The 25,181-nt window shown below is 39.1% G+C and overlaps 1 protein-coding gene across 6 annotated transcripts in view; it reads right to left on the bottom strand.

Annotated features, from left to right (window-relative positions):
• Positions 1-285: 285 nt before the first annotated feature.
• LOC113576448 (cadherin-18) overlaps positions 286-25,181 on the bottom strand; it is a 64,050-nt gene continuing 39,154 nt past the window's right edge. For 3 of the 6 annotated variants that reach the window (XM_081697200.1, XM_027008511.3, XM_081697201.1), the window contains exons 7-12: positions 24,517-24,770; positions 20,404-20,540; positions 17,582-17,703; positions 15,648-15,765; positions 7,129-7,380; positions 288-3,890 (exon numbers count right to left, since the gene is read on the bottom strand). In XM_081697200.1, coding sequence (XP_081553326.1) covers positions 3,328-3,890; positions 7,129-7,380; positions 15,648-15,765; positions 17,582-17,703; positions 20,404-20,540; positions 24,517-24,770 — 1,446 coding nt within the window. In that variant the 3' untranslated portion in view covers positions 288-3,327. Of the gene's footprint in view, positions 3,891-7,128; positions 7,381-9,050; positions 9,138-15,647; positions 15,766-17,581; positions 17,704-20,403; positions 20,541-24,516; positions 24,771-25,181 lie in introns of those variants that run through there. The other 3 variants (XM_081697202.1, XR_014117120.1, XM_081697203.1) reach the window with 3 other exon arrangements.

A 25,181-nucleotide genomic window follows, 5' to 3' on the forward strand; every position in this document is an offset into this window, starting at 1 on the left:
ATAGGTGAGCTGTGGGACATGCATGTAATAACAAGGGTCAGAACAGTTTAGATAATGATTGAGTGTATACACACAAACAACCCCCCCCCCCCAACACACACACAAAGTAACACTGAATGTTGGGGTCCATGAGACTCCTGCTATCATAAGTACATTTGTTGTACACACTGGCACAATTATGGGACTATACATTCCTGCAGTGGAGCATTATTCAGTGACCTACAGTACTGTGCAAAAGTGTTAGGACATCATTAGATTTGTTGTTTTAATGATGGTATAATGACCATATATAATTTTTTATAACTCTCTTTATTAGAATACAACCAGAAAATACAGGACATTTGTATGAAGTATTGAAAAACAGAAAAAAAACCCCAGCTTCTACAGTGGCAAATATTTAGTATGACCTTAGCAATAACAATAGCAGGAACCTAGTTCTCTTAAACCTAAATGGAACCTGAAGGGAATGGTACCTGAAGATTACTTCACAAAACTTCAGCACAGTCTCCCCAAAAGAGTTCAAGATGTGCCAAAGGCGGTCACATTAAATGCTAACTTTTACCTGTAGAGCCATTTTGTGTTTTTATTTATTTCTTTATTTTGTGTAAATATTTCCTCTATTTTCTGTTATATTTTAATAGAGATTCTGAGAAAAAAAAGTGTTATGCTAAACCAAATCTAATGGCAGCCTAAGATTTTTGCACAGTACTATATATGAGATGCTAGCAGGACAAGAGCAAATATTCTGCACCACTGGCAGGCCCCCTTGACCCGATGCATTGAGACCTTGGGACCAGGACAAAACATGTGTTACTGCAAATTTACCTGGTATCCTGAGAACTGCTGCATAGAGCAAAAACAGTTCAGTGATGTCAGACAGAGGGAAATGAATGCTTGACTAAATTTTGTGAGACATCAGTGTTAATGATGGCGCTCCCTGTATCAACCAGCCAATGACAACACCAAAAGATCTGGCCCCTTGCAGCCATCCAAATGCCTGGGTCAACATTCCAGGTAATGTTATTGGTGAGACTGACAAATCAAGATTTCACAAACAAACATGGAGGCAAATGTAAATGTGCGATTTTGTCAAAATACGCAATATTTATATGCAACATTTTATATGCACTAAGAACAGATAAAAAATAAATTAATTAACTTGGCCAAAAAATGAATTAATGAATAAAGAAACCAATGCCTATAAATCTGCTCTTCTCTTTAAATAATTTGATATTGCTATTGTTGCACCTACTTTGACATTATCATGATTAACCAAAGCAAAGCATTTTTAACACGAACTTCTACTCTTAGTGAACAGATCCATCTGAATATGCAGAATGTGTTGTGTGCAATGTGGACTTCCTGAACAACTTCGTCCACTTTACTACTAACAAATCAATGTAAATGAATCCCTGTAATAAGCATTCCTATTGCACCCAGCACCCTAGAGAATTCACATGCATCTACAACTTTGTTACATGCAGAGGGTCAAGTGATGGCACGTAAATAAATTGGGGTGCTCTCTGAAAAAGGCCAGAGGTCGCAGCATGTATGGCTGAACTACATCTTTGTGAGATATATCAGCCATAGAGTCAGGGGGAAGGTGAAAATATCCAGTGATAGTTTTGACTTCTTACTTGTAGCCTCTTATTAACAAGTATATCTGTTAACAATCATATGCATCTACAGCCCAACAGTATCATAACAATAATTATCAATGGCATTATTCCTTGACGGACTATAATTATTCTAGCATTTATTTGAGTGTAAAACCAGTGGCACCACTAAGTAATCCATGCAGTTTAATGTGCTGAAACTAGATGAGGCTCTTAGAGTTCTTATTGCAATGAGGCCTCCCCTTGTGTTACATCATCTACTTGGATTGGCCATTTGTCATGCATTTCAAAGTATGTAGGGCACAAAATTAGCAAAACGCAAGCAAGGTTACGAAAACACCAATATGTTGCAATACTACCAATATGTTGTAGCAACAGTTATTAAACACCCACGAGAAGAGCTTCTGTTCGAATCTGATCATATTTTGGCAACAATGTGATGACTCATTAAAATTCTTGTCAGAGTGAGTCTGTTTATATGGAAAAAAAAAATCTGCATTCTTATCTTTTGCTCTCTGAGCACATGGAGATACTGATAAGCACAAGCCAACAGAACTCAACACCCTCCCATCAATCACAGAATGATACACACACAGTAGCAGTAGGAGATGAGGATGTAAAGAAGCATCAAATTATTGATTAATATTTCTTTTCAATGACCTATTCTGCATGTAGACCCAGGAGGAGTCTGTCCAGAGGGTACAGAGGCTAATGTGTGGAGAACCCACCAGGAGGTCCAGATATCAACTGTAATAAAAGCCAACTGCTACAATGATAGTAGCCAAGCAAGCAACATATTTATCCAATAGCAGGATCAGATCACAAAGGGGAAATTTTGGTACTGCAGATATGGAATGTTCTAATGTGTTGGAGCATCCCAGTCGTACTGGTTTTTCAGGACCTACAGACATACTGTCTTTGTTGCTCTCATACTGTATCATTTGATCTTACTGTGTAAGCCCTACATTCTTCATATTAGTCTAGTAAAGTTTTTAGTCTTTGTTCTGAGAATTAGGCAGTTGATATTACGAGAATAAGCACTTTCAAATTAAAAACACTTCTATCTCTCGGTATATACTATAACTGATTAGCATGATTACAGAGTGCAAACAATCACATTGCTCCTTCTAAAATATTTCACAGCAGATTGTTAATTATCTAATTAATTAATCAGTTCATTCTTTTACTTGTGCTTGGTTGGCTTGTTTAAGAATGGTGAATAATAAAAAAATATTGTTTGTGAGTTTTCTGAATGTCACAAAAGTATAAAATGTTTCTAGGGTGCAGCTCACAGAAATGATTTTTTTAAATGATCTTCTTAGATATTTTACCCATAAGACAAAAAAGCAGATTAGACAATAAATAATCAGTTACACTTTTTATCACATATATCCATGTGTCCAGAATGTAGGACTTTATTGAGCAATAAAAAATATACACCAGGGAAAATATTTTCCTTTTTCCATTATTGTTTTACCTTTTTAATGATCTCCCATTCTTCCCTCTTAGGACCAACAGTTTCAAAGATCCACAGGCTTGAGAAGAAAAATGCAAGTCAGTCTATCTTTATTGCTGACTTGATTGTTCAGAGGGATAGTAGTCCAAGAACATTTCACTTTATTGATAAATCAATGAAAGCCAGGGTAGCAAAAGAGCATTTTGTCTTTTGTTTGTGTGAATTGTGTGACAGATTTTTTTTTTTTTTTTTTAATTAAGTCTGTTTGTCTGCTTCTTTCACATTGGATTCGGCATCTATGTCAATTTCTTCTCCACAGTGTCCAGCTAGTTTTTGAAATTCTTGACCCCAGTCATCCAAAAAATTGTAATCCTGTTCAAAATGGATTCCACCTGATCCAATGGAGCTGATTGAACCTGCTGGTGACCCTTGGCCTTCATATGCGTAGGTCTGTAATGAATCATAAGGCGGTACACTGGTGTCCTGGTCTGCCTCCTCAAGTCTCTGACTGAGAAAGTCATGAACATCCATTTCTTCATCTGTTTCCAGGAAGGAGGGGCTATGTTGCTCACTACCATGGCGACAGGGCAGTCTCCTTGACGACCCGGGGCGCCCACCCTCGGGCCGTATGTCTCTTCGGAACTTGAGTTCCTCTGCGGCAGATGGGTTGCGCAGTGCGATGATGTCAAAGGCCTCTGTGTCCTCCTCTCCACCCCCCTCATCATCATAGGTAACCACATTTTCCCGAATGTCCTCTTCTGAGATTACCAATGGCTCCTTCTTGCTTCGTCGCAAAGTGATGAACAGGATCACAATCGCTGAAGAGACAAGCAAAAAACTTTATTATTCAAACCAGCTTGTTATTGTTTTATATCTTTGCTTGTATATTGACATGTATTTGGGTTGCAAGTGTATCTGAATTACTTTAACTCTAAAGATGCAGAAAACCCACCTTTTAACACAATTAGACTACAGTACAGCCAGAGTCCATTCTACACAGTTAATTTCAAGAGAAGCTGTTACAAAAATGAATCATAAAGAATGACTCTCAATGGAAAAGTAGTAGTATGATATGACATAAATAACTGCTAGACAACCGTATGGTATGAATTCAAGTAACAGCAGTAAGTTAAAAGAAGTATCTGTGATTGATTCTGGAAAAACAAGGCATTATGATCAGACGCTTGTCCTCAGGCCACAAAGCACCCTCACAGGGAGGAGCAGAGAGCAAGGCAATCAACACACAAAGGAAACTCTCATCATTCAATAAATTCTGCAAGAAGAAGGTATGCATACTGCCTCATCACATACTGTAAATAAAACACATTCCATTCCATTCCATTATTGAGAACCTGTAGAAAACATGTACATACTGTACATTTAAGAAGGTCATCAGTAAGATTTAATTTCTCCTGCTACACTTCCAGTATAAAAAGTAAAAAAAATTCACCTAGTTGTAATGCTATTGTGCACTAAATTAGCATTCAAACATGGCCTCAACGTAATATGCACATCAGTGAAGATTCAAATTCTATGCCAGTGATCAATTGATGTGAATGATGATTCTTTGATATCCCATTAGGATGTATAGTTCCAGTGATGCATTCTGTTGCTGTAAGTCAATGGTATGCAGCAGCCTTCACTGACTTAAATGTCAGTGGTTAGCTTGGATGTAATTGATCAAATGAACTATTGTCACACTTGCTCAGGAGGACACCACCTCTGGCCACCAGAGGTCAGGCTCACTGGAGTACTGAGCACCCTTCCCCCTTGTCTGTCTGCTCATGGCTCTCACTTGTTCTTAGTTAAGTCATTAGTGGCAGTGTATTTAAGTTTAGTTGCAAAGCCTAGCCACTTGCTAATTTGTAGCCAGCATCTCTTGAGCATTTTCTATATCTGTCTTCCTTTGCCTAGGTTTGACCCCGTGTTTTGTCTAGTTATCAGGACTTTGGATTGTCTCCTTTGTTTTGTTTCCTGGCTACCTGTTGACCACTGGTATTTAGGACCTACACCTGTTTCTTGGAATATTGATAGGGGATTTGGGCCCTGGATTTGTCTACCTCCCTGTCAGTACTCCTCACCTGCTTCTGCACAAGTTGCCTGGTCTCGTGAATATGACAATCATACTATGGAGAGAATGTACAGTCCATTCTACTTTCTTCTTCTTGAGCTTCAGTATTTTAGTAATACCACTGATTGACATCTGCACAATCTATTGCATGGTGCTAATGGTGCCAGAATTAGAAATTTGAACACTATACTATTAAAGAGAAATGCAAAGAAACAAGTTTCTTCTGTTCCCTCCAAGCAGTGTGAGTTGATTGGTAATTGCTTGTGCCATGTGGTGTGAAACAGTAAAGAACGTTATATGGCACATTTGAGAAGGCTGATTTTCATTACTTTTTATTGTCATGCAGATGGTGCAAGGCGCTTTAGGCTGAAAAATCTGTTTTGGTGCAGTTCTGACTTGCTCTGGAGTCCGAGCTGGGCTATTTATACACTATTTATCTAGGATATCTGTCCTGGAGGAGTTGTCTAGGTGAACACTGTATGTCTCTGTGATTGGAGAGGATGATTCCCTTTCCAGTCTAGCCCAGAACAATGAAGGTAACAGGAGAGATAGGAAGAGAGAGAAACAGAGAGAGGGGGAGAGAGGAAGGAAGAGAGAGAACCAACATTCTTGCTCTGTTTTTAGCTCTTGCACTTTTTAATATGAACCTTTCAACTGTTGCAATCATACATTGTTTCTCCCACTCTCCTGCTGTCCACTGCCCCATACACACCTCCTCTGCCTCTCCATTTTTTTCCTCACATCCCACCTATTCCCTGCACTTCTGTTCTCTCTGTTTTTCAATAATCTGAAATATTTCTCTTCACTTTGTGTTCCATTCCCATTCAGATTCTATTTTATTGTCTTGTTATTGTATTTCTTTATCCCAGGCATTCTTTCCCTCTATGCTTTCATTTTAAAATTCTTATTAGAATTCAAGTCTTGCCACATCCAGCTTTCATTGTCCTGAGCTGCTGACCTAGTGTGTATATGCCCCAGTCTAAATGCTGGATATGAATATTTATAACCTTTGTACCTGACCAGATCTTTGGAACTTGGCTATGCACCACTCACGTGCATGCAGACACACACACACACACACACACACACACACACACACACACACACACACACACACACACACACACACACACACACACACACACACACCCTCTACACCTTTCTGGAATTATAGCAGTCTTCCTTTTGCTTTACACAAAAGTTTCTTTTTCTTATTGGCATTGGACTTCAATTCTTTATGCTGGCACAAACTTATTTTCCACATCTGCAGTAATTGCACCTCTTGTGGATTTAACGGCAGATACCCATAACTGGTTCAAAAGCAGAACAGAGGGGGGAAGATAGAAATCCAGAGTTTCTTGCCAGAACTGAAGAAATAACAGTAATATAGTAACAAAGCGGTAGTAAAATTAATGACAGTGTTATATAGATGTGCAAAGGTTACCTTTAATAAAGTTATAACACTATAACTGTTGTCTTGGCACCAGTAAAATATAGACCCAATAGATCCTATCCAGCATTTTCTACTAAAGGTCAATATCTAGGGTTAAAGGGCTTTGGAGCCATTAACTCCATTGGACACTGATTACTGCAGACCTTCTGTAGAAAGCTCTAGCCTGGAATGACATCTTGTTGAAATAGTAGATACTAGGACTTAAGTGGTAATTAGGGTGATTCTTACATGGTAAGAAGATTAGACAATTAGAATTTGAATCTGGTCATCTGCACAAATGCTTCTTTGTGCTGCTAAGATCAAGATCACTTTAGAAAGAGAAAAATCAAATGTTAAAGTGGATTTTTTGATAAATTCTTCAAAGCTATTTGACCTACCAAAGAATTAATGTATAGCACAGTAACAGCCAAGAAGTCAGTGTTCAAACTGAAGATGTAAAACAGAATTAAACTTATTTCAAAGATAGTCAACTAAAACACAGCATGCAAGCAGGCTAGTGGAAGTGGAAGTGTAGCAGGTTCAGAAGACTCACCCAGTAGTATGAGCACACACAGAAGGATGGCGATGAGCGCCCCTGTGCTGAGGCCAGCTGAGGAGAGGAAGGCCTCACCCTGGCACACCCTAGGCCTGGTGCCACGCTGGCATGGGCACACATGCAAGGTTAGCGTGCTGGTGCTGCTCAGGAGGGGCTCGCCTCCGTCCCACACTACCACCGGCAGCTCGTACAGCTCCTGAGTGAGTCTGTGGAACCGGCGGCGACGGGCCACAATGCTGGCCGTACTGTCTGAGAGAGAGAGAGGAGCAAGATTGGTGTAAGAGAAAGAAACAAGGAGTTAGATGAGAAGAAAAAAAAGTGACATGATAAGGTGAAAGACAGAAAGAAAGCACAACAGATTGAGCCAGAAAAGGAGACAGAGACACAAAGATGATTGCCAAAGAGGACAGCAGGAGGGACAATGAAGGCAGGTGGCGAATGAGAGAAGGAGAGAAAGACAGCAAAGGGGAAAGTGTGGAATAAAGAGGCAGGGGAGTACAGCGATAGGATCATGAAAATAACAGAGGGAGAAGGACAGAGATAAAGGGAGGATGAGGGAGAAGAAGAAAAAGAGAGAAGAGACAGATCATTAGATTAAATTAGACTGGTTCGAGTCCAGGCCAGTCTCATTCAGGCTGTCTGGCTGCTTCGTGCACTTTCACAGTGCTTAGGAGCCCATTCCCACAGATGGGCTTTTAATGGGAGAATTAAGGTGAGGTGCGGGCACTTAGAGCACAGAGCAGATGAGTCCTAGCTAATACCTCCAACCTGGAGCACTGAAGGCAAGCCACTTAACCAGAACATCAACCTAACGAGGTTCCATCTCTGTCCCTCTCTTTCTCCCTCTCTTTTTCTGAAATGCTAAATCTTAGCTGAATTCTGTGTGGGATGGAGAGAGAATGCTCTACTGCTGAGAATGAGTGGAGCAGTGTTTAAAACAGAATGCAATGGTATGAGGCAGATTTTGCTAATGAGAAACAATGACCTGATCAGTTGGACTGAACAAGGCAGAGATGAGCTACAGATAGGGACTGGTAGAGGATGTTACCACATGCTGCAAGTGTTGAGATGAACCAGCGTACGTGAAGAGTTTCTGGCAAGTATTATAGAGTTCTATCTGAAATGTTGTACCTACTGAAAGGTTACATTTGGGTTACATTCTTCATTTCTTGCCAAAAGCTCTTTATATATGGCAACATTTCCAAAACAAACTAACTTAAACTGAGCCTAATCCCAAAATAGTTTCCATGGTGAATCACCACCAACAGTGCAATTTATGCCAATATTAGCTTTAATTTAGGTTTACAAAATGTATTAGCTCACTGACATCTATATTATACTTGCTCTTTCAGTATTACTGTTCATATACTGTAGAATTGGATTTATCTTCTAATCTGTAGATTCCCTGCTCTTTTGTAACAAGGTTGCCATGTTGGTGCTCTGAAGCCAAAACTTTGTGGTTAAAATGTTTGAAATTGTTTCACCTTAAACGGCTATTTGCAAATGGACTGAAGATGCTTTTATGTAAAAAGAAGGCTATAAATGTCTAGCCCCTGGAGTACTGGTCTCATGATAAGGGGCATCTGCACACAATTTGAATATTGTATAGTGGCACTCATGGTGCAGTGTGGTGGCAAAGGGAAACACACTGGTCCTAATGCTTGCATGGATAGAGTGCACATGCATGTTTCAATGCATGGAGACATGATGAAGGTCCCTGGCCAGCTGTTGGGTACAGATCCATAATGCTCACAAAGTTCACTTTTTCACAATCGTAGATCGGATTTTTTCCACATGAGCTTGCTTTACCTGTACAAATGTGCCTTTTCACATTTTTTTTTGTGCTCACTGCACCCATGATTGCATGTGTATGTATAATTGTGTGCATGTATGCTTATGTGTTTTTGTTAGCCACACACCTACACAGATGGTGGAGTGTCTCGAGCAAGCGGGAAGGTGTGTCTTCTGTTTCTAAGAACCGTTCCCATCAGCACACTATGAAATGACTGGACAGAGTATATACAGAGAATAATTATAATGGCCGACAGCTGAGGACACACCATGGTTTATTAACTCAGAAGATAGAGAGAGGGAGAGCAGAAAGAGAGGGAGAGAGAGAGCACCTGAATCTGGTCTAAGCTCCGCAGTGAGCTAGGAAGTGCTATGATGTTTGCACTGCTGCCTTTCATATTCATAATAACACACTATCCAATTTAACCTGACAGTCAGGAGCTGCAGGTGCACTGCCAGACCCTCTCCTGTCCACTCAAGAGAGCTGTTTGGGTCCTATAGGTCAGCACTATGCAAATGAAAATCAGACACATCCTGCAAATGACAGGTTCCCTCTATTACATGCAAATAATGCTTCAGCACAAGCCAATATTTTTATTAAAATAACAAATGATAAGATGCATTTTGTTTATTATGTAGGCCTGTATATTTACTATTTTAACTTGAATTGTAATGCCAGGGTGTGCAGGTAGTTGGAGACTTGGTCAAATGTGGTGAATAAGATATATCAGGAGAACTCTACAAAGTATTCATTTATTTGCTATGCTTAGAGCTTGCCAGGAGTAATCACATTGAGATCAAGCCTGGCCAGCCTGTATGTCTGACCCTGTGTGTGTGTGTGTGTAAGACACAGTCTGCAGTAACACTGTGTACCTATGAGAATATCCTTAGTGTGAGGATCGTTAAGCAACAGCATGAGTCACTGACTGCCAAATGGCAGCATTCTCTCTCTGTCTCACTCTCTGTCTCATCCTATTCTACTGAGCCAATATACATGTAATTTGTCTCCTTGGTAGTTTAGTGTGGGGAAAATTAGTAAACTTCAAGGACACCCCTTGTGTTGCTGTGAATGCTGGGTAGTGGGGTGTGGTTATTATTGATGAACAAATGGTTTGACTATCTTTTCTGCAGCTTCTCAGCAGGTTCTGGATCCATGATGTGTACATATGTGTTTCTGAATATTTTCTGACCAAAAGGCCACATCTTTAAAAGGAAGAGAGTTCATGAGATCCTGGGATAGGACTCTACAAGCCTCTTGGTTGAGGGTTATTCCAGCATTGGTCATTTACAGCAGTGCAAAGATGGCATAATAGGACCTCATTCAGCATTCTGTGAATAACCCTGATTTTGGATATTGTTCTAATTCCTTGAGAACCACATATTTTTCAAATGACATGGTCCAGGTTCCTGATGACACAATGACATGGAATTCAAAATGACAATAAAATAGCTTTCCATCCTAAAGAAAAATCATTAGCAAAGCACTTAAGGGACTGTTTTGTAGTGAGGATTTTCTCACAGGAAAATCTCACAAGTATGTAAAATGGCACTGCTCCATCCCATAACAACATTTCAACCAATCAGAGTCAGTAGACATGTGAGCAGCACGTGAACGACACATCAGCTAATTAAAATTCCCAATATCTTCAGCCTGACAGCAGTAGTTTTCAAATTTGTTGGAAGGTCTTTCTGTATTCAAATGTGCCTTTAGAAATAAACTGATCTATTAAAGTAACAATCATTTGGAAATCAGAGATTTGGTTTAATTGCCTGAAAAAGAGCAAAATGTCACCGTGATGAATTTGCACTTGAAGAAAGATCAGGGGAGAACATTCTTGAGCTGGGATATGCTTCAGCCTCTTTTATGAAAAGGAGTGAATAAAAAAAACCAAATTAAATAATATCTTTGTGGTAACACACAAAGCCAAATGATAAGTTGCGCCCCCAGGTTACCTAGATTTAGTTGGTGCACAATAGCCCCACCCTGGGAGTGTGTGAATGTGCATCATCTCAGCTTGTGAAGCTGTCCACCACCAATTTTCTGCAAAGCTTGTAATAAAAGGGTAAACTGCCCGGTTCTCTGCATGTGACTTAGAAGATGCCCTCCTCTGGCTAGTATCACTCTGCATGGACAGATAGTGAAAGAGATGGAGGATTCCTGGCCACCTAGTGACAGAATGGCAAGTTGTGCAGTCATGCAGTTCCAGCCAGATGGCATTGGCAGGCTTTGGCATTGCTACATTGAGAATGGAACTCTTAGCCAATTGCGGCACATGAGAGCTTGTGTAATTTAACACAAAGTTTATGGTGAGGTAATACTTAAGGAACTTATAGATTTTCAAAGGAAATGTGACTCACTTGAATCAAAAACTGGACCAAACAAAAATAATTTCTTTTTAAAATAAATATTACTAGCCAACGGATTGAAATGTGAGGGCAATCCTTGATGTATGGTTAGAAAACTGAAAGGGCAAGCAATATCTTCTTCTCTTAGAAGCATTCAAGAATAAGACAAACTGCTGAGGGTAAGTCTAATCTCCTGTCTCAGGAAAACATTAACATTTTTGTAATAGCTTCCAAGACTCAGAGTGAGTGGCCAACAAGTGCATAACTGTATTAGGGAAATAGCTGCAGACTGAGAAATGAGCCTGTTAAACTGCATGTGCAATCTAATGGGGCTTTAATATGGCTGACTGCAGTCAGCTGAAACAGGAGAAAAATGGCATCCTTAGCGAAGCCTAGCAAAAAAAACCAAAAAAAACAAAACAAAACAAAAAAAAGTCCTCTTGGCTATATGTGTGACTAGGTGATAAAGCAGCAGAAAATACACCAGCAGTTGATCTGACTTTTTTGACATCCAAACTCTACTTGCATATTTGGAAATTCAGCATCTTCCTGTTCGGGTGTAAGGGTATTTTTTTATGTTTAGACTACAGAGGATTTGGGACCTGGCTAACATCTGTGTGAGCCGTCTGCATGTTGAGCAGGTAGGCAGAAGCTGTCCCCCTGAGGAGCCCAGGAGGGATGTGGTGTGGATAGCGCAGAGAAGGCTGCTGTTAGCCTCAGGGTCAGCCACTGTGAAGGCACAATGGGCCTCTCTGTAAGGGTGTATAAAGTAAAGAGAAATTGAGAGAAGGAAAGGGAGTGAAGTAAAGGAGATGGGACAGGAGAGAAATCATGGGTGAGATGGACAGGCCTTGCAAATGTTTCCTTTGCACAACATCCTTAGATGTGCATGTAATTGTGACAATGTGTCCAAAACACCATGCCATAATATTATTCCCTGTTTGGCTTGCCTGGCTATCAAGTTTCAAGTTTGGTTTATTCGTCACATACATAGTCATACACAGTATAACTCGCAGTGAAATGGTGGAGAGTGCTCTGTCCAAACTGAGGGAAAAAAAACAGGGGTGCATAGAGAAATATAGATATTCTCTATATGTGAAATATATATATGCAAAGATAAATATATATATTCTATGTATGTACAAAATATATTAACAATGTATGTACAATATATGTATATTATGATTATATACACAATGTACAATGTATATGGTTGTGTATATATGTACACAATCTACAGAATGTACAGATCCATTTCGTACAATAACATATCTACAGTTGTTGTGTAACAAGGTAATTGAATATAAATATATATATACAGATATACAGTTATGTTACATGGTGGTGGTGGTCCCCACAGTTTATCAGTTTCCCTGATTCAGGGCCCGAATTCAGGCCATAGGGCTGGTCCTTGCACCCCTGCTCTGGATCATTGCTTCATCAATCAGAACTATTTAGGGACTGAGATTTGTCTCTCTGCAAGGTTTGCTAGTAGTCCTAGTCATTGCACTTGTATTCTGGTACTTTGGTATTTTTTGGCTTTTTATTCTGTTCTCTAGTGGGTTTTTTTTTTGAGTTTGTATTTGCTATTTAACCCTTTTTTTCTTGTCTTATGATTTTTCATTGCTCACACCTTATTTTCAAGCTTTATTAAACTTTGCATTTGCATCCCTAACTAATTGTTGCTATTAACATAATCAGATTAGATTTTCTCTGCTTTTCTGTCCAGGAATGCCCTATAGTGGACACAGAGGGAACTTTGAGCTTTTTTCATATACAGTACTGTCTTCTAATTGTCTTGTAATTGTCTTGGTCATGAGCACCTTCATGATCCATCATACACAGGCATGGAAGTTCAGCATCCATACCAATGCAGACACCCACAGACAGACAGCAACACAGGCTCTTTCCCTGACACTAACTGCAGGTTAACATGAGAAAAGGCTCTAGTGGAACAGCTCTACTTTAGCAAGGAGAACACATGGATGATGGCCTGAAGACAGAGACCTCAGTCCTCTACAAAGAGACAGGGGAAGAGAGAAGGAAAATAGTAATAACCAGAAGGTGAATCAACAAAGGAGAGTCGATTCTTGTTAAACAGAGAACAGTAATAATGAGGTATGAAGTAATGGGAGGAATGCGTGTGTTTGCATATGTTTGTGCGTGTGTGTGTGTGTGTGTGTGTGTGTGTGTGTGTGTGTGTGTCTGTATATATGTGTTTGATTAGCATTGAAATGACTCTGTGATTATGTGTCTGGTACATGGCAGGGTTATGAGTTTCCATGAGTAGTGATTGATGCCTCTGTGTTAGTGTCATTTTCAGCCTCTTCCGTGAATATTCCCTTGCTAATCACCCTTGATGCCATTCCAAAGTCAGGTTGAGTGGTTCACATAATCAAAGTGAATATCTTTAAGGGCTCTTGTTTATGCTTAAGGCCCTTTTTACCCTGCAATGTTATGCACTGAGCGACACTGTAATTACAAAGTAATTTTTGTGCTGAGAAAGATTTTGACCATTAAACCTTAAGGGTACTGAGGTTGCTGTTAATAAATTTACAGCAGTAAATGCTAAAGCATGGAGAGATGTAGACTGATGTCTTTCACTGAGGGTTTAGACTGACTGTGTGTGCATGTCAGGAAAGAAACTGAATGTAAAATCAGACAGAAGCTAAAACGCTTTTACAATACATCACCAATGCACTGCTGCTGCAAGAAAGGATGGAGTGTTTCTCAGTGACTCCTTCAAATGTGAAAATGACACACACTGGCTATTTTTGAACCTCTCCAGTACTTTGTAGTCATTTGAAAGGGTTGCAGGCACACACACGCACACACACACACACACACACACACACACACACACACACACACACACACACACACACACACACACACACACACACACTCCTCACTACAAACTTCAGCACGTCATGGACCAGTAGCAATAAAGACTTACACACTCTCTGCTTAAGACTGGTAGATACCAAGCATCCAAATGGAGGGAGGGAGGGAGAGAGAGAGAGAGAGAGAGAGAGAGAGAGAGAGAGGAGAAAAAAAAACTTGGGAACCCACACATTGTGGATAGCTCAAAAGGAGAAGGGCTGAAGCCAGAACACTCGAGAGAGAACACTTGGGAAAATTAAGTAACCCACACACTATGGATAGCTCAAAAGGAGAAGGGCTAAAGCCAGAACACTCTCAGCAATCCAACCATTTTTCTTTCCATTATCACATCGATCGCCCTGCCCCCACTACCATGCTCTGTGTATTTATGTTGAGCTCCTCCGTTCTGTCTGTCTCCCTGTATCTACACACAGAAATTCCTACCATTCCTATAAGCATCTCCAGCCCTGCCTATCTCTTTCTCTCTCTCTCTGCTCAAATACCTCACTGATTATTGAGTAGAGAGGTGGAGACCAGCACATCACACCTGGGATGAGAGCAGTCTCCACGGTAACCTCTAGCCAGCAGGCACACACAAGTATTAGGTTAAGGCAGGTGGTTTGGGTGTGGATGGAGCATATAATCCATTTGACAACAACGATGGCTGGGTGGCTGGAGTAATAACCCTACACCCACCACTGCCACTTTGCTTAATGATGGCTGGGTGGAGCAACAACCCCACACTCATCACTGCCACCTCACTTAACAATGGCTGGGTGGAGCAATATCCCCACACCCACCCACTTGTAGCACTGCTGTGTTAAAGCAAATATTAATAATAATAATGGCGCAATGAATTGTGTAAGAAAATGGACATAAAATGATAAAACTAAAATAAATATTTATGCTCTTTTTTTCCCCCTCTCATTTACTCAAACACATTCTGCACTGTAGTTATAGCACCCTGTTACACTATGACCAAAGGTTTTCTGCCTGGAAGTCCAACTTAAATTATTCTTTTTAGGACTGCATTTCTGATTTCTGGGATTACCTTATCTTTAGGCCAGATTTAATTACAGTTAAAGTGTTGCTCTTCTTCGTTACCCTGACTGAATCTGAATATTGTTTTCAGCGATTTACACAAGAGGATACATATTCTAACAATGCATTCTTGACTAATTACCAACCAGCATAAATCCATTCAGAGAGCTACAAATATTGCAGTGTATCCATGGTTTTTGTCATTAATTGTACAGTTTTTCCTCAGTGGAGAAGTTAGGAAATATACACAGCAAAATCCCAAATGTTGAATTATTACCTAGACTCCAGCTGGACTTAAATGAGCATTGTAGGTATTAATTAATTATTAAGGATATCACTGTATATATTCCAATATACACTTATATCTCCCCTCTGTCATTTTGTCTCTCTTTCTCTCTCTCACGCTGTCAAATACACAAATGCACACACATCAGTAAAGTTAGTATATTGCATACCTTCATTGTCCTTTAAGGTAAAGTTGGGATTAACTGGAATTCCCCCAGGGAAAGAGAAATAAAACCTCTGTCCATTTGCAAAGTCATCCTTATCCACAGCAGTGAAAGTCTGTATGACCTGTCATTAGCAGAATAAGAAAGACAGGAATTTCTGTAAATTATGGTGGTTTAGCAAACACAGCTGCTATATGGGAAGAAAAGCAATACTATTGTAAATCATGTTGCCTCTTCATTAGTCACCACATATCTCAATCTGGTAATGAGACACTTAGCTTGTAAACTCTATAGATTTGGAGAAAAATGACAATGATAATTAGAATCATCATTCGCAGTAAAGGCTGCCTGAAGTCCCTCACATATTCATTTCTGTTGATGTTTTGGCTGAAGAAGTTTCTAAGTCTCTTTAACTGGAATATGCTAATCACATCACATTTATCAGTCCCAGCAGTTGTTTCGGGCCATCTGCTTGTTGTGGGAGTGACTAGCACTCTGCTTCCTGCCTGCTTTTCATCTCTTCCCATTTCAGTACCAATATCCTAAAATGTCCGCAGACATCTCCTTGGCTGCCAGAGCTCTGCCCTTCTTGGAGCTCTGCTATTCCATTTGGCTGCTGGGCACAGAGATTCTCTTCCCTTGTAAGTGTTTGAGGCCCCCGCAGACCTCTTGAGCCAGAACTCCTAAGAACGGGATAGAGGCCTGTCGCTGGTGTCTGGTTAACAGGAGCATTGGGGGTGGGGATGCTGCACTCCATGACCTCTGTGCTGTATCTTGAACCCTTGTTTCTTCTTCCTGCCAGCATGGCCATGATCTCCACCATCCCAGAGAGACTTTTATTGGCACTGGGCTGAGCAGGTCTTGCTCTTAGCTTGCAGTGCCTTGTAGCCTGTGAGCATGCTAAAGGCTTTGTAAGACATGGGTGGGAATGAAATTATTTTAAAGGCAGGGATTTAAAGAAATTTTACCTGTTACTGTAGTAAATGATTAGAACAGTAAATTATGATTAAGACCTGTGATGACTGCCAACATGACATGGTATGTTTTAGCATCTAAAGTAATACTATTCATCCTTGATTTGTTCTGTTTCTTTTAATTGCATAGCATGAATTCTACAGTCTATCATGTGATAAGGGATCATGCTATTACCTTGTATTCCTGCTCAGTCTTGTGCTGATTGGATATAAAAACTGTGTTGATTGTAAAATGTTCTTGGGTTCTAAAAAAGATGCTATTTAATTTGTAAGAAAGAGGTGCAAAATATATTGGTGGATAAGGACATTGCTAAATATCAGATCCATTGCAGCTTCTCACAAGCACTGTCCATTTGGAAGACATGGTCATGTGCATAGACAGGTCTGAAAAACAGACTTAATCTAGTTTATTGACCTGCTTTTTGCATCTTAGCATTCATTGTGTTTAGTTGATTTTGATGTATTATTGCAACTCTATATCTTATGCTCTGGAAGCTGAATATTAAAGACACATTGTAGCCCTTTTTTTGTTGTTCCCCTTCTGTTTCCCCCCTCTGTCTCTCTCCCTCCTTCTTTCTCACTCTCTCACTCTTTTCTTTCTCCTTTCTTCTTTTACCAAAGCTCTCCCTCTAACTCCTTTACTTTCCTCTCTCTTTCTCTCTCAATCACTATAAGCTGTTCTTGTATATCTGCAGTGCTCTTAAATTAAATGAGAGTTCTGTTCAGAGAGGAAAATAGCCATGTGCTTGGAGCTGAAGCAGTCATGCTTGGCTGCTTGGCTTCTCATTCTGAATGACACATGATTAGCATACCCCTCCCTCACCTGCTCCTTCCCTCTCTGTTCCTAGTATCCTAGTATCTTCTCTCTGTACTTATATTAGTAAATAAACATTTTGGCTAATCCTGTGTGGTGTGTTTGCATATGTGTATGTATGGGATATGGAGACTTACTTTTCTGAGACTTACCTGTCCTGCTCTGGTGCTTTCACAAATTATGATTTCCTCCTCTATGCTGATCTCTGGGGCATTGTCATTTATGTCCAGTACCTGGATTGTCACAGGGACATGACTCTGAAGACTTGGGTTATCTGTAAATGACAAAAATATCCACTATAAAATTCATGGTGGTAGCTCAAGTTAGGTTGGTCAAGAATTATACATAACACATGGCTGGACATTGCACTGTTTCTGAATGGTACATGTCTGAACACATTGAGAGACTGGGAACACACAATTAAGGATATATCCTGTTCTGGCTTTACCACTGTCATTTTACTCTTTTAGCAGACCAGTTAGCTTCCTGGCTTTAAAAGGTCAGTTAACGCTTTTAAAAAATAATCAATAAATAGGTCCCTGGCCTAATAAAATGTTCAGTGAGGTTTTATGAACATCTGTTGAGCTGGATGTAAATGAGACACACAAACACTGAAACCTCTTGCCTCTGTCCTAGCATACACACTATTGTTGTACCTGTTAACAGTTTAGCTTATTCCAATGCCTATGAGGAGGTTTACACACAATAAACAAAACTGTCAGAGTTATACATACTACAACTGTAATGAAATTCTTAATACTTTTATAATAATAATGCATGTGACAGAGAATTACGATTTCTAAACACATTGGCTAATATAAACCTTTATTACTCATTCCTATGAGAATACTGAAATTTTATTACTGTGATCTTTATCTTTCACTCCTCAAAGAACAAATTTTGTATTTGTAGGAAATACCTTAGTGTCTTTGGTATCCTGGATTGTGAAATAGGTAACTGTATTACAAAATATCTAAATTATATAGCAAGAACAAAGAAAGCTGAGCTCATGTTGATTAAAATAACCTGAGCCACAACAGAGAAAAAAAGAAACCCAAATTAAAAATAATATAAAACATAAAATGATACATGGATACTCCTAAATGAGCATGAAAAAGACAGACTGACTGATGTGTCCCAGTGTTCCTGATGCATTTACTCTCAATCAGCAATGAATTAATAAACCATGTCTGTTTTCATCCATCCTCATCCATTTACTGCCCAGTAGTCAAGTACAGCACAGCAGTACTACCTGGGAAATAAGTAAGCAGTATCCAGAGAGGTGGCTTTTATCTCAGCCTGAGCAAGGGGGAAAAGGTTTGCTTTGTGTCAAAAGGGAACATAAATTCATGTTCCGAGTATTTAATTTTGGACTAAATCTTGGATTAAGAAGCCTTAACACATTTGTGTGTGCTCATATGTTTGTGTTTATTGTCTACCATAGGTTGCATCTGTGTGACCTCATTAGACTGAAAAAACCTACATTGCATTGAAAAATAAAAGGCAAAAAGGCAAAAAGCTGCCTAAATTGCAAACTTTTTCCCTCTCTACAAATCTAATCTTTAGGATACCTATCATTTGGTTTCATGGATGACTAACATTTGCTTTTCAGGTTGGCTTACAATTTGTTGTTTGACAGATTTGATGCTATCATGGTGGCTCACTACAACCACACACCTGAAAAGTGAGTCAGGATGCATTTGCTCCCAGGGGCCACTCTATATTGCCATGGTAACTGTTTATAGGTGCCCTGGCTGTTCTAGGCATTACACCTGGATTCCCTCTTTTTTACTACAGACATGGTAAAGTCACATAAGAGCTATGACTTTTAAGGTTTAAACTGTAAAGGGTTTGTGCTTTTGTCCAGTGCTAGGTTACCCCAGGAAAAGACTATTACATTGTCAAATAGGGACTAATTACTTCCTTAGCAATATGGCAATATGGACATGTTTTTGACTATGTTTTTGTGTGTGTGTGTGCAGTTATGTTATAAAACATCTGTCAAACCATAGCATGATCTATAAATAACAAAAATACCTCTTAAACCCCTACATACTAATGCAAAGCCTTAGCCAAAGTGACTAACACTTTAAACACATCATCCACCAGCAAACCATCTCCATGGCAACAAACAACACTGTGCCATTTGAAGATACAAACAAGGTTTTCGCAGTCAATTTAACTATAGACTAATATGGACAGTGTCTGCCTACAGAAATAATGAAAATGTCCACCTTGAATTTCCAATTTCAGCCACAGCAATTTTGTACTAGTGTTTTTTCAGTGTCTGATAGCAGTGGAATATCATTACCAGTGAATAGACTTTACTATTAGTTAAGCATTGGTGCTGAAGGCTAGGCAAGAGGGGAATTGCTTTGAGAAGATCTACAGCTGAACTGTAACATGGTTTGACTCATACCAGCCATGAAAAGGAGCCATGATTTTTTTTAATCACCTTTTTGGGAACTGACCCATGAGTGATGTTGATTTTGTCACAATATCTCAGCTGTTTAAATTCAAATACAAATACAAATCTGGATGCCACGTCACACACACAGACGCCTGGCCCCAGCCAGACACTTTTGAAGATATATGACCCCCAAGAATCCTTTCTTGGAAGGCCACTCCCTGCCCAGAGCTTGCCCAGAGACGGTCTAAAGCCAGGCGTTCCAGCTAGAAGGCAGCAAGCCTGAGTTTGATCACACATTTGGCACTACCCGGAATGAGTGGGTAGCTATTAAAGTCCATGGTGATGTATTGATTGGCCAAAGTGAGATTGCTGCATGCACTTGGGAAAAGTAGTGAATCCAAACATGTTGTGTAACATAAAGTATAATGGAAATACAGGGCAATGCTACCAGGTGACAGAGCCTCAATATGAAGCATAAAGCACTCAGTGAATCTTGCCTTTGTTATAACTAATATGTATACTGTGAAAGCAGATTGCCCAATCAGAATCACCCATGGAACTTACCCTCTTCTGTTGCCATTACAGTGATGTTGTGCCAAGGTATGTCTTCTCTGTCCAGAAGCTGAGTGGTTCTGATGACTCCACTGACAGACTCGATGTTGAAATACCCCTCTCCCTTCTCATCACGTTCAATGAAATATCTATATATAGAAAACAGAGAGAAAGAGAGAGAGAGAGAGATCATTAATAATGCATAAATCCTCCCATAGCTTCCATCATCTGTACAGCATTAAAAACAAAGATATCATGGTTATGCATGATAATGGGAGTGCTCTTATCATTTAGGCTTGATATTGGTTGCCTGCCTACTACATAGAGGATCATTGGTAGACCCATACAGCATATCAAATTCAATTTCATATAAATTGGTATAGCAATCATATGCTAGTGTTTTTATAATAATCAAGAATTCTGTTTGGTGGACTGTCTTGCACCTAAGCAGGCTGGCTATGTGAGGTAATATAACAGAAAGTCCTCACTGGTGGATGATGATCCATGACTCACCAACACTAAGGATGACATTTATAAAAAAAAAAAAAGTCAAGCAAAAGTCATTGTGTGTGTGTGTGTGTGTGTGTGTGTGTGTGTGTGTGTGTGTATATATATATATATATATATATATATATATATATATATATATATATATATATATATATATATTCTGGTTTTGTAGCATATATAAACCAGTGGTGATCGTGTGTACCAGCAGCAGTATAGTTCAATAGAGCATTACAGAGTCAATAGTGCATCAGCATAATCTCTGATCAATAATTTGTAATCTCCTTTCAATGTTTTGTGTTTGGATCTTGAGCTCCTCTAAACTGCCTATTCAAACACAGACACAGACAAGACAAAAGTCATTTGATTTGCTGGCCTAGTGGCATTGTGCTTTTCATGTAAAATAACACATTCATAAAATTTTATAAATCTTCCCATAAACTAGTTGTTTTAAAGTAAAACATATTTGTCTTTTCAGCAGTTAACACATCAAGGCCATACAATTAAATGTATATAAAAATATCTATTTTAGTTTCACAGATTTGAAATGATATACAAATCAAAAAGGTGAGAGGGAGAGACAGAAGGGAGACAGAGAGAGTGAGGGACATGGAGGGATCTGAATGAGAAGGAGATAAATGCTTCACAAATGGTGGTACTAAAATCTCATCTGAATATAAAGTTTTTCTGCTCTGTTTGTGCCAAGAACTATGATGACTGACTCATTGTAAGGTTAAGGTAATTAGAAAATAAATGTATATTGATATTGACAAGGTTAGCACCGACTGGAGCTCTTTGAGAATAACTTGGATAAAAATTGGAGTAATAACAAGAGCCAGAAAAACAACATAAGACATAATGAAGCATTAATTGTATGACAGTTCTTACTAATATTGTGATTATGTTCAAGAGAAGGACTGTCATGACATGGTGCAAATATGAACTTAGAAATGGCAAATATTTTTGTGCTACTAAAGAATCCACTGATGAGCTAATCATTCCGCATATAGCAGCTGCTCAAATGATCTTTTTTGTTTATTTAGAAAATAAAATGTATTGCATTTTCATTTTACTTTTCCATTTCGCTATATCAACATTACGTTGCATTCCATAATCTGCTAAATTATGATTGTTATGCAAGCCTATAATGTACATAATTTTCCATCAAAATGGTCCACAGTCAGGCTGTGACCTTTGTCCTGGATGACTTCAGGGGACAGATATGATCAGATGTCATTTACCAGGAGCAGGCATGCTCCATCAGAATCTTATCTTCTTCTTATCTTCTAAATCTACGATGTTATACAGTACTCCTTCAGATACATCATATGCTGAAGGGCAAAGGCATTTAGTCCTAGTTCAACCCCAATGGAACAGGCAGAGGCTTTCTTGAAGTGCTAGTGATTTTAGATTTCAACAATTATTATTGAATAATGAAAATAATAACAATGCATTTTATTTATGTAGTGGCTTAACTTTGAGTACAAAGAGAACACAACAACACAATATTATTAGTAATAATAATAATAAATATACAATTAATCAATTTTTGAAAAGATACAGAATAGAAATAAGATGATAGAAGAAACTATGAATTTGAATTTTTGTTAATTTTATATATATCAGGGTAAATGGGGTGTAATCAATTACTAAAGTAGGTTGTGCTAAGTGTGTTAAGGTGTGTCCTAAATTCTTGCTGCCATAGTGGACATTTCAGAGAATGGAATGGAGAGCAGTATAAGTGGAATGGAGTGTAGGGATGAAATTCAAAGAGGGAGAAGGAAGGAAGAAAACTCAGTGCTTTGTATGTAACACGGAGCTTAAATTGAATTCTGATAGGTTATTGGTAGCCAATGTAAATTAAACAGAATTGGAGTAATGTGCAGATTACCTTCTATGTATTTATAGGTGGGCAGCTAATGAATTTTAGATGTATTGCTGTATAATGGGGGATTTAGTAGTAAGACCAGAAAAAAGGAATGGCAGTAATCTAGATGAGAGTTGATAAATGATGGACTAGGATTTTGAAATAGTAAAAACTGAGAGTGGGGGTCATAGATAAGCAGCATTGCTGCTTTAGTTATGGAGATAATATGCGCTTGGAAGGAGATTGTGGGTGCAAAGATAATTCCCCAGATACAAAATATATTTGAGGGGACAGTTGGAAAAATTGTCTAAGGAAGGATATAAATCACTGACCCCAGAAATATTTGATAACATCCAGTGTTTGATTTCTTGAAGACAGTCTAACAGAGAAACAGGATGGAAAGAAAAAGTGGGTTGAGTGGACTGAGTATTAAGATAGATTTGAGTGTCATCAGCGTAGAAATGAAACCGCAGATCATGCTGCTGAATTACAGTGTCAAAAGGTAGCATATAGACAGCAACCACAAGGACCTATGACAAACCCCTGGGGAACATTTGGAGACCAGGGCATTGAGAGATTTAAATTGTATACTGGATACTATATTAAAAGCAGCACTAAGATAAAAAAGGAGTAGAATATTAATAGAACCAGAATCAGCCGAATGGAGGATATAATTGAACAATCTATGAAAGGTAGTTTCTGTGCTTTTGGGAGATTGAAAATCTGACTGTACAATCATTATGGGACATTTGTGCTTATAACAGACAGGCCGCTACTTTCTCATAGACTCTTGCAAGATAGAGAAAATTAGAGCTGGGCCTATAGTGGCTACAAGTATAAAAGCCAAAATAAGATAGTAGGAGTTACAGTGGCAATTGATAGAGGTGGAGGAACCACACTGGAGGCTGTAGAGAGCTGTGAGAATACAGAGAGACAAAATTTAAAAAGTAAAGATGGGTTGCTGGGTTGGTGAGCAAAACTGAATAAAGGATTGATGCTATAAGTGCAAGTGAACAGAATCAGCTGCAGGTCAGGACAGGACTTGATCATATATGCTGGGTATTTTGTCTTGGAAATTCTTAAAACAGTCATTCTATGAAATATAACAGTGGGACAGTGTGAAGGCAAGGGATGAGTGAGCTAGCTGATAATTGTGAAAGTAGTAGTGGCTCTGTTGCTGTTCGCTGATGATTCCAGACTGGTAGCCAGGTCTAAAAGCATGAAGAGCATCTCTGTATTGATTAATGTGGTTAGTGTACGCAAGCAAGTTCTCTGTAAGTAAGGTTTCTTATTAAGATGCTCAAGGTATCTAAATTCAGGTATCTAAATTTAAGATCAGGGCTGTACCAGGGTGAGGTGTGTATACTTGTTTTCAGGGGGTTGGAGAAGAGATGAATATAGTTTGCCATTGGGAATTTTACTGGTGATTGGGATTTGGATTCTAAACCTAGAAACATTTAAACCCTCTATGGCCTTGCTTTCCCTAACTGGCATCCTGGACATTAAAGGTCCATATTTTTAGGAGTGAGGTAGGAAGGCCCAGGGGGAAGGCCAGAACAGAGCAGGTGATGTAAGGAACAGGTAGTAGTATAACTGGCAACAACAAATTGACCATTCAAATATAGTCCTATCAGATTGGTTATGAAGAAGACAGGCAGAAATGAATAGAAAATGTATGTCAGGTTCACTGGGATTTTGTTCCACATACAGTAGTCAAGCATGAATGAAGCCCTTAGGTCTCCAAGTCTTACCTGACTGGACTGTTCTTGCTGTCTGGGTCATGTGCAGTTACTGCCCCCACCTCTGTCCCGATCTGGGCATTCTCATACACATCCATAATATAGTAATCCATCGAGAAAACAGGAGGTTCATTCACATCACCCACTGTTATCTTGAGAGTAGCATCATCCTTGAATGTTCCCAAATAGGAGAAGCGAGGGTCCAGGTGGGTATTCTCGGCTACAATGTGAAGAGTGTACTGTCGCTTCTTTTCATAATTAAGGGGCTAGAAGGCAACAATGAAAAGATAATTAGGTGTTTTGGGGGCTGAAAAGCAGTGTAATTATTAGATCAGGGACAAATATAATTTCTGATGTAATAAATGTAAGTATAATAGTAATCTCCAGTGTGGTCATCTTGAACAAAAATAAATGAAAAGTTCACAATAAACATCCACAAAAATTATTTACCAGTATTTAACAGAGGTCAGAGAATCTGTGGCATAATTACTTCAATAGGGCCTGGGTGTGTTTGTGGGCAGAAGACTAGAGGCATTTAGTGATAGTACGGTTTTACATTTGGCCAAAATAGTTAAATTTTTTAATTGAAAAGACTTGAATTACATTTTGCTCAGCCAAATGGCTGCATTGCATAAAAGCTGAATTGTGATGCATTTGGATAGATTGTTTAATGGATG

Source organism: Electrophorus electricus, chromosome 15 (genome assembly GCF_041902795.1).
Source record: "Electrophorus electricus isolate QZ-2024a chromosome 15, ASM4190279v1, whole genome shotgun sequence".
Classification (NCBI taxonomy): domain Eukaryota; kingdom Metazoa; phylum Chordata; class Actinopteri; order Gymnotiformes; family Gymnotidae; genus Electrophorus; species Electrophorus electricus.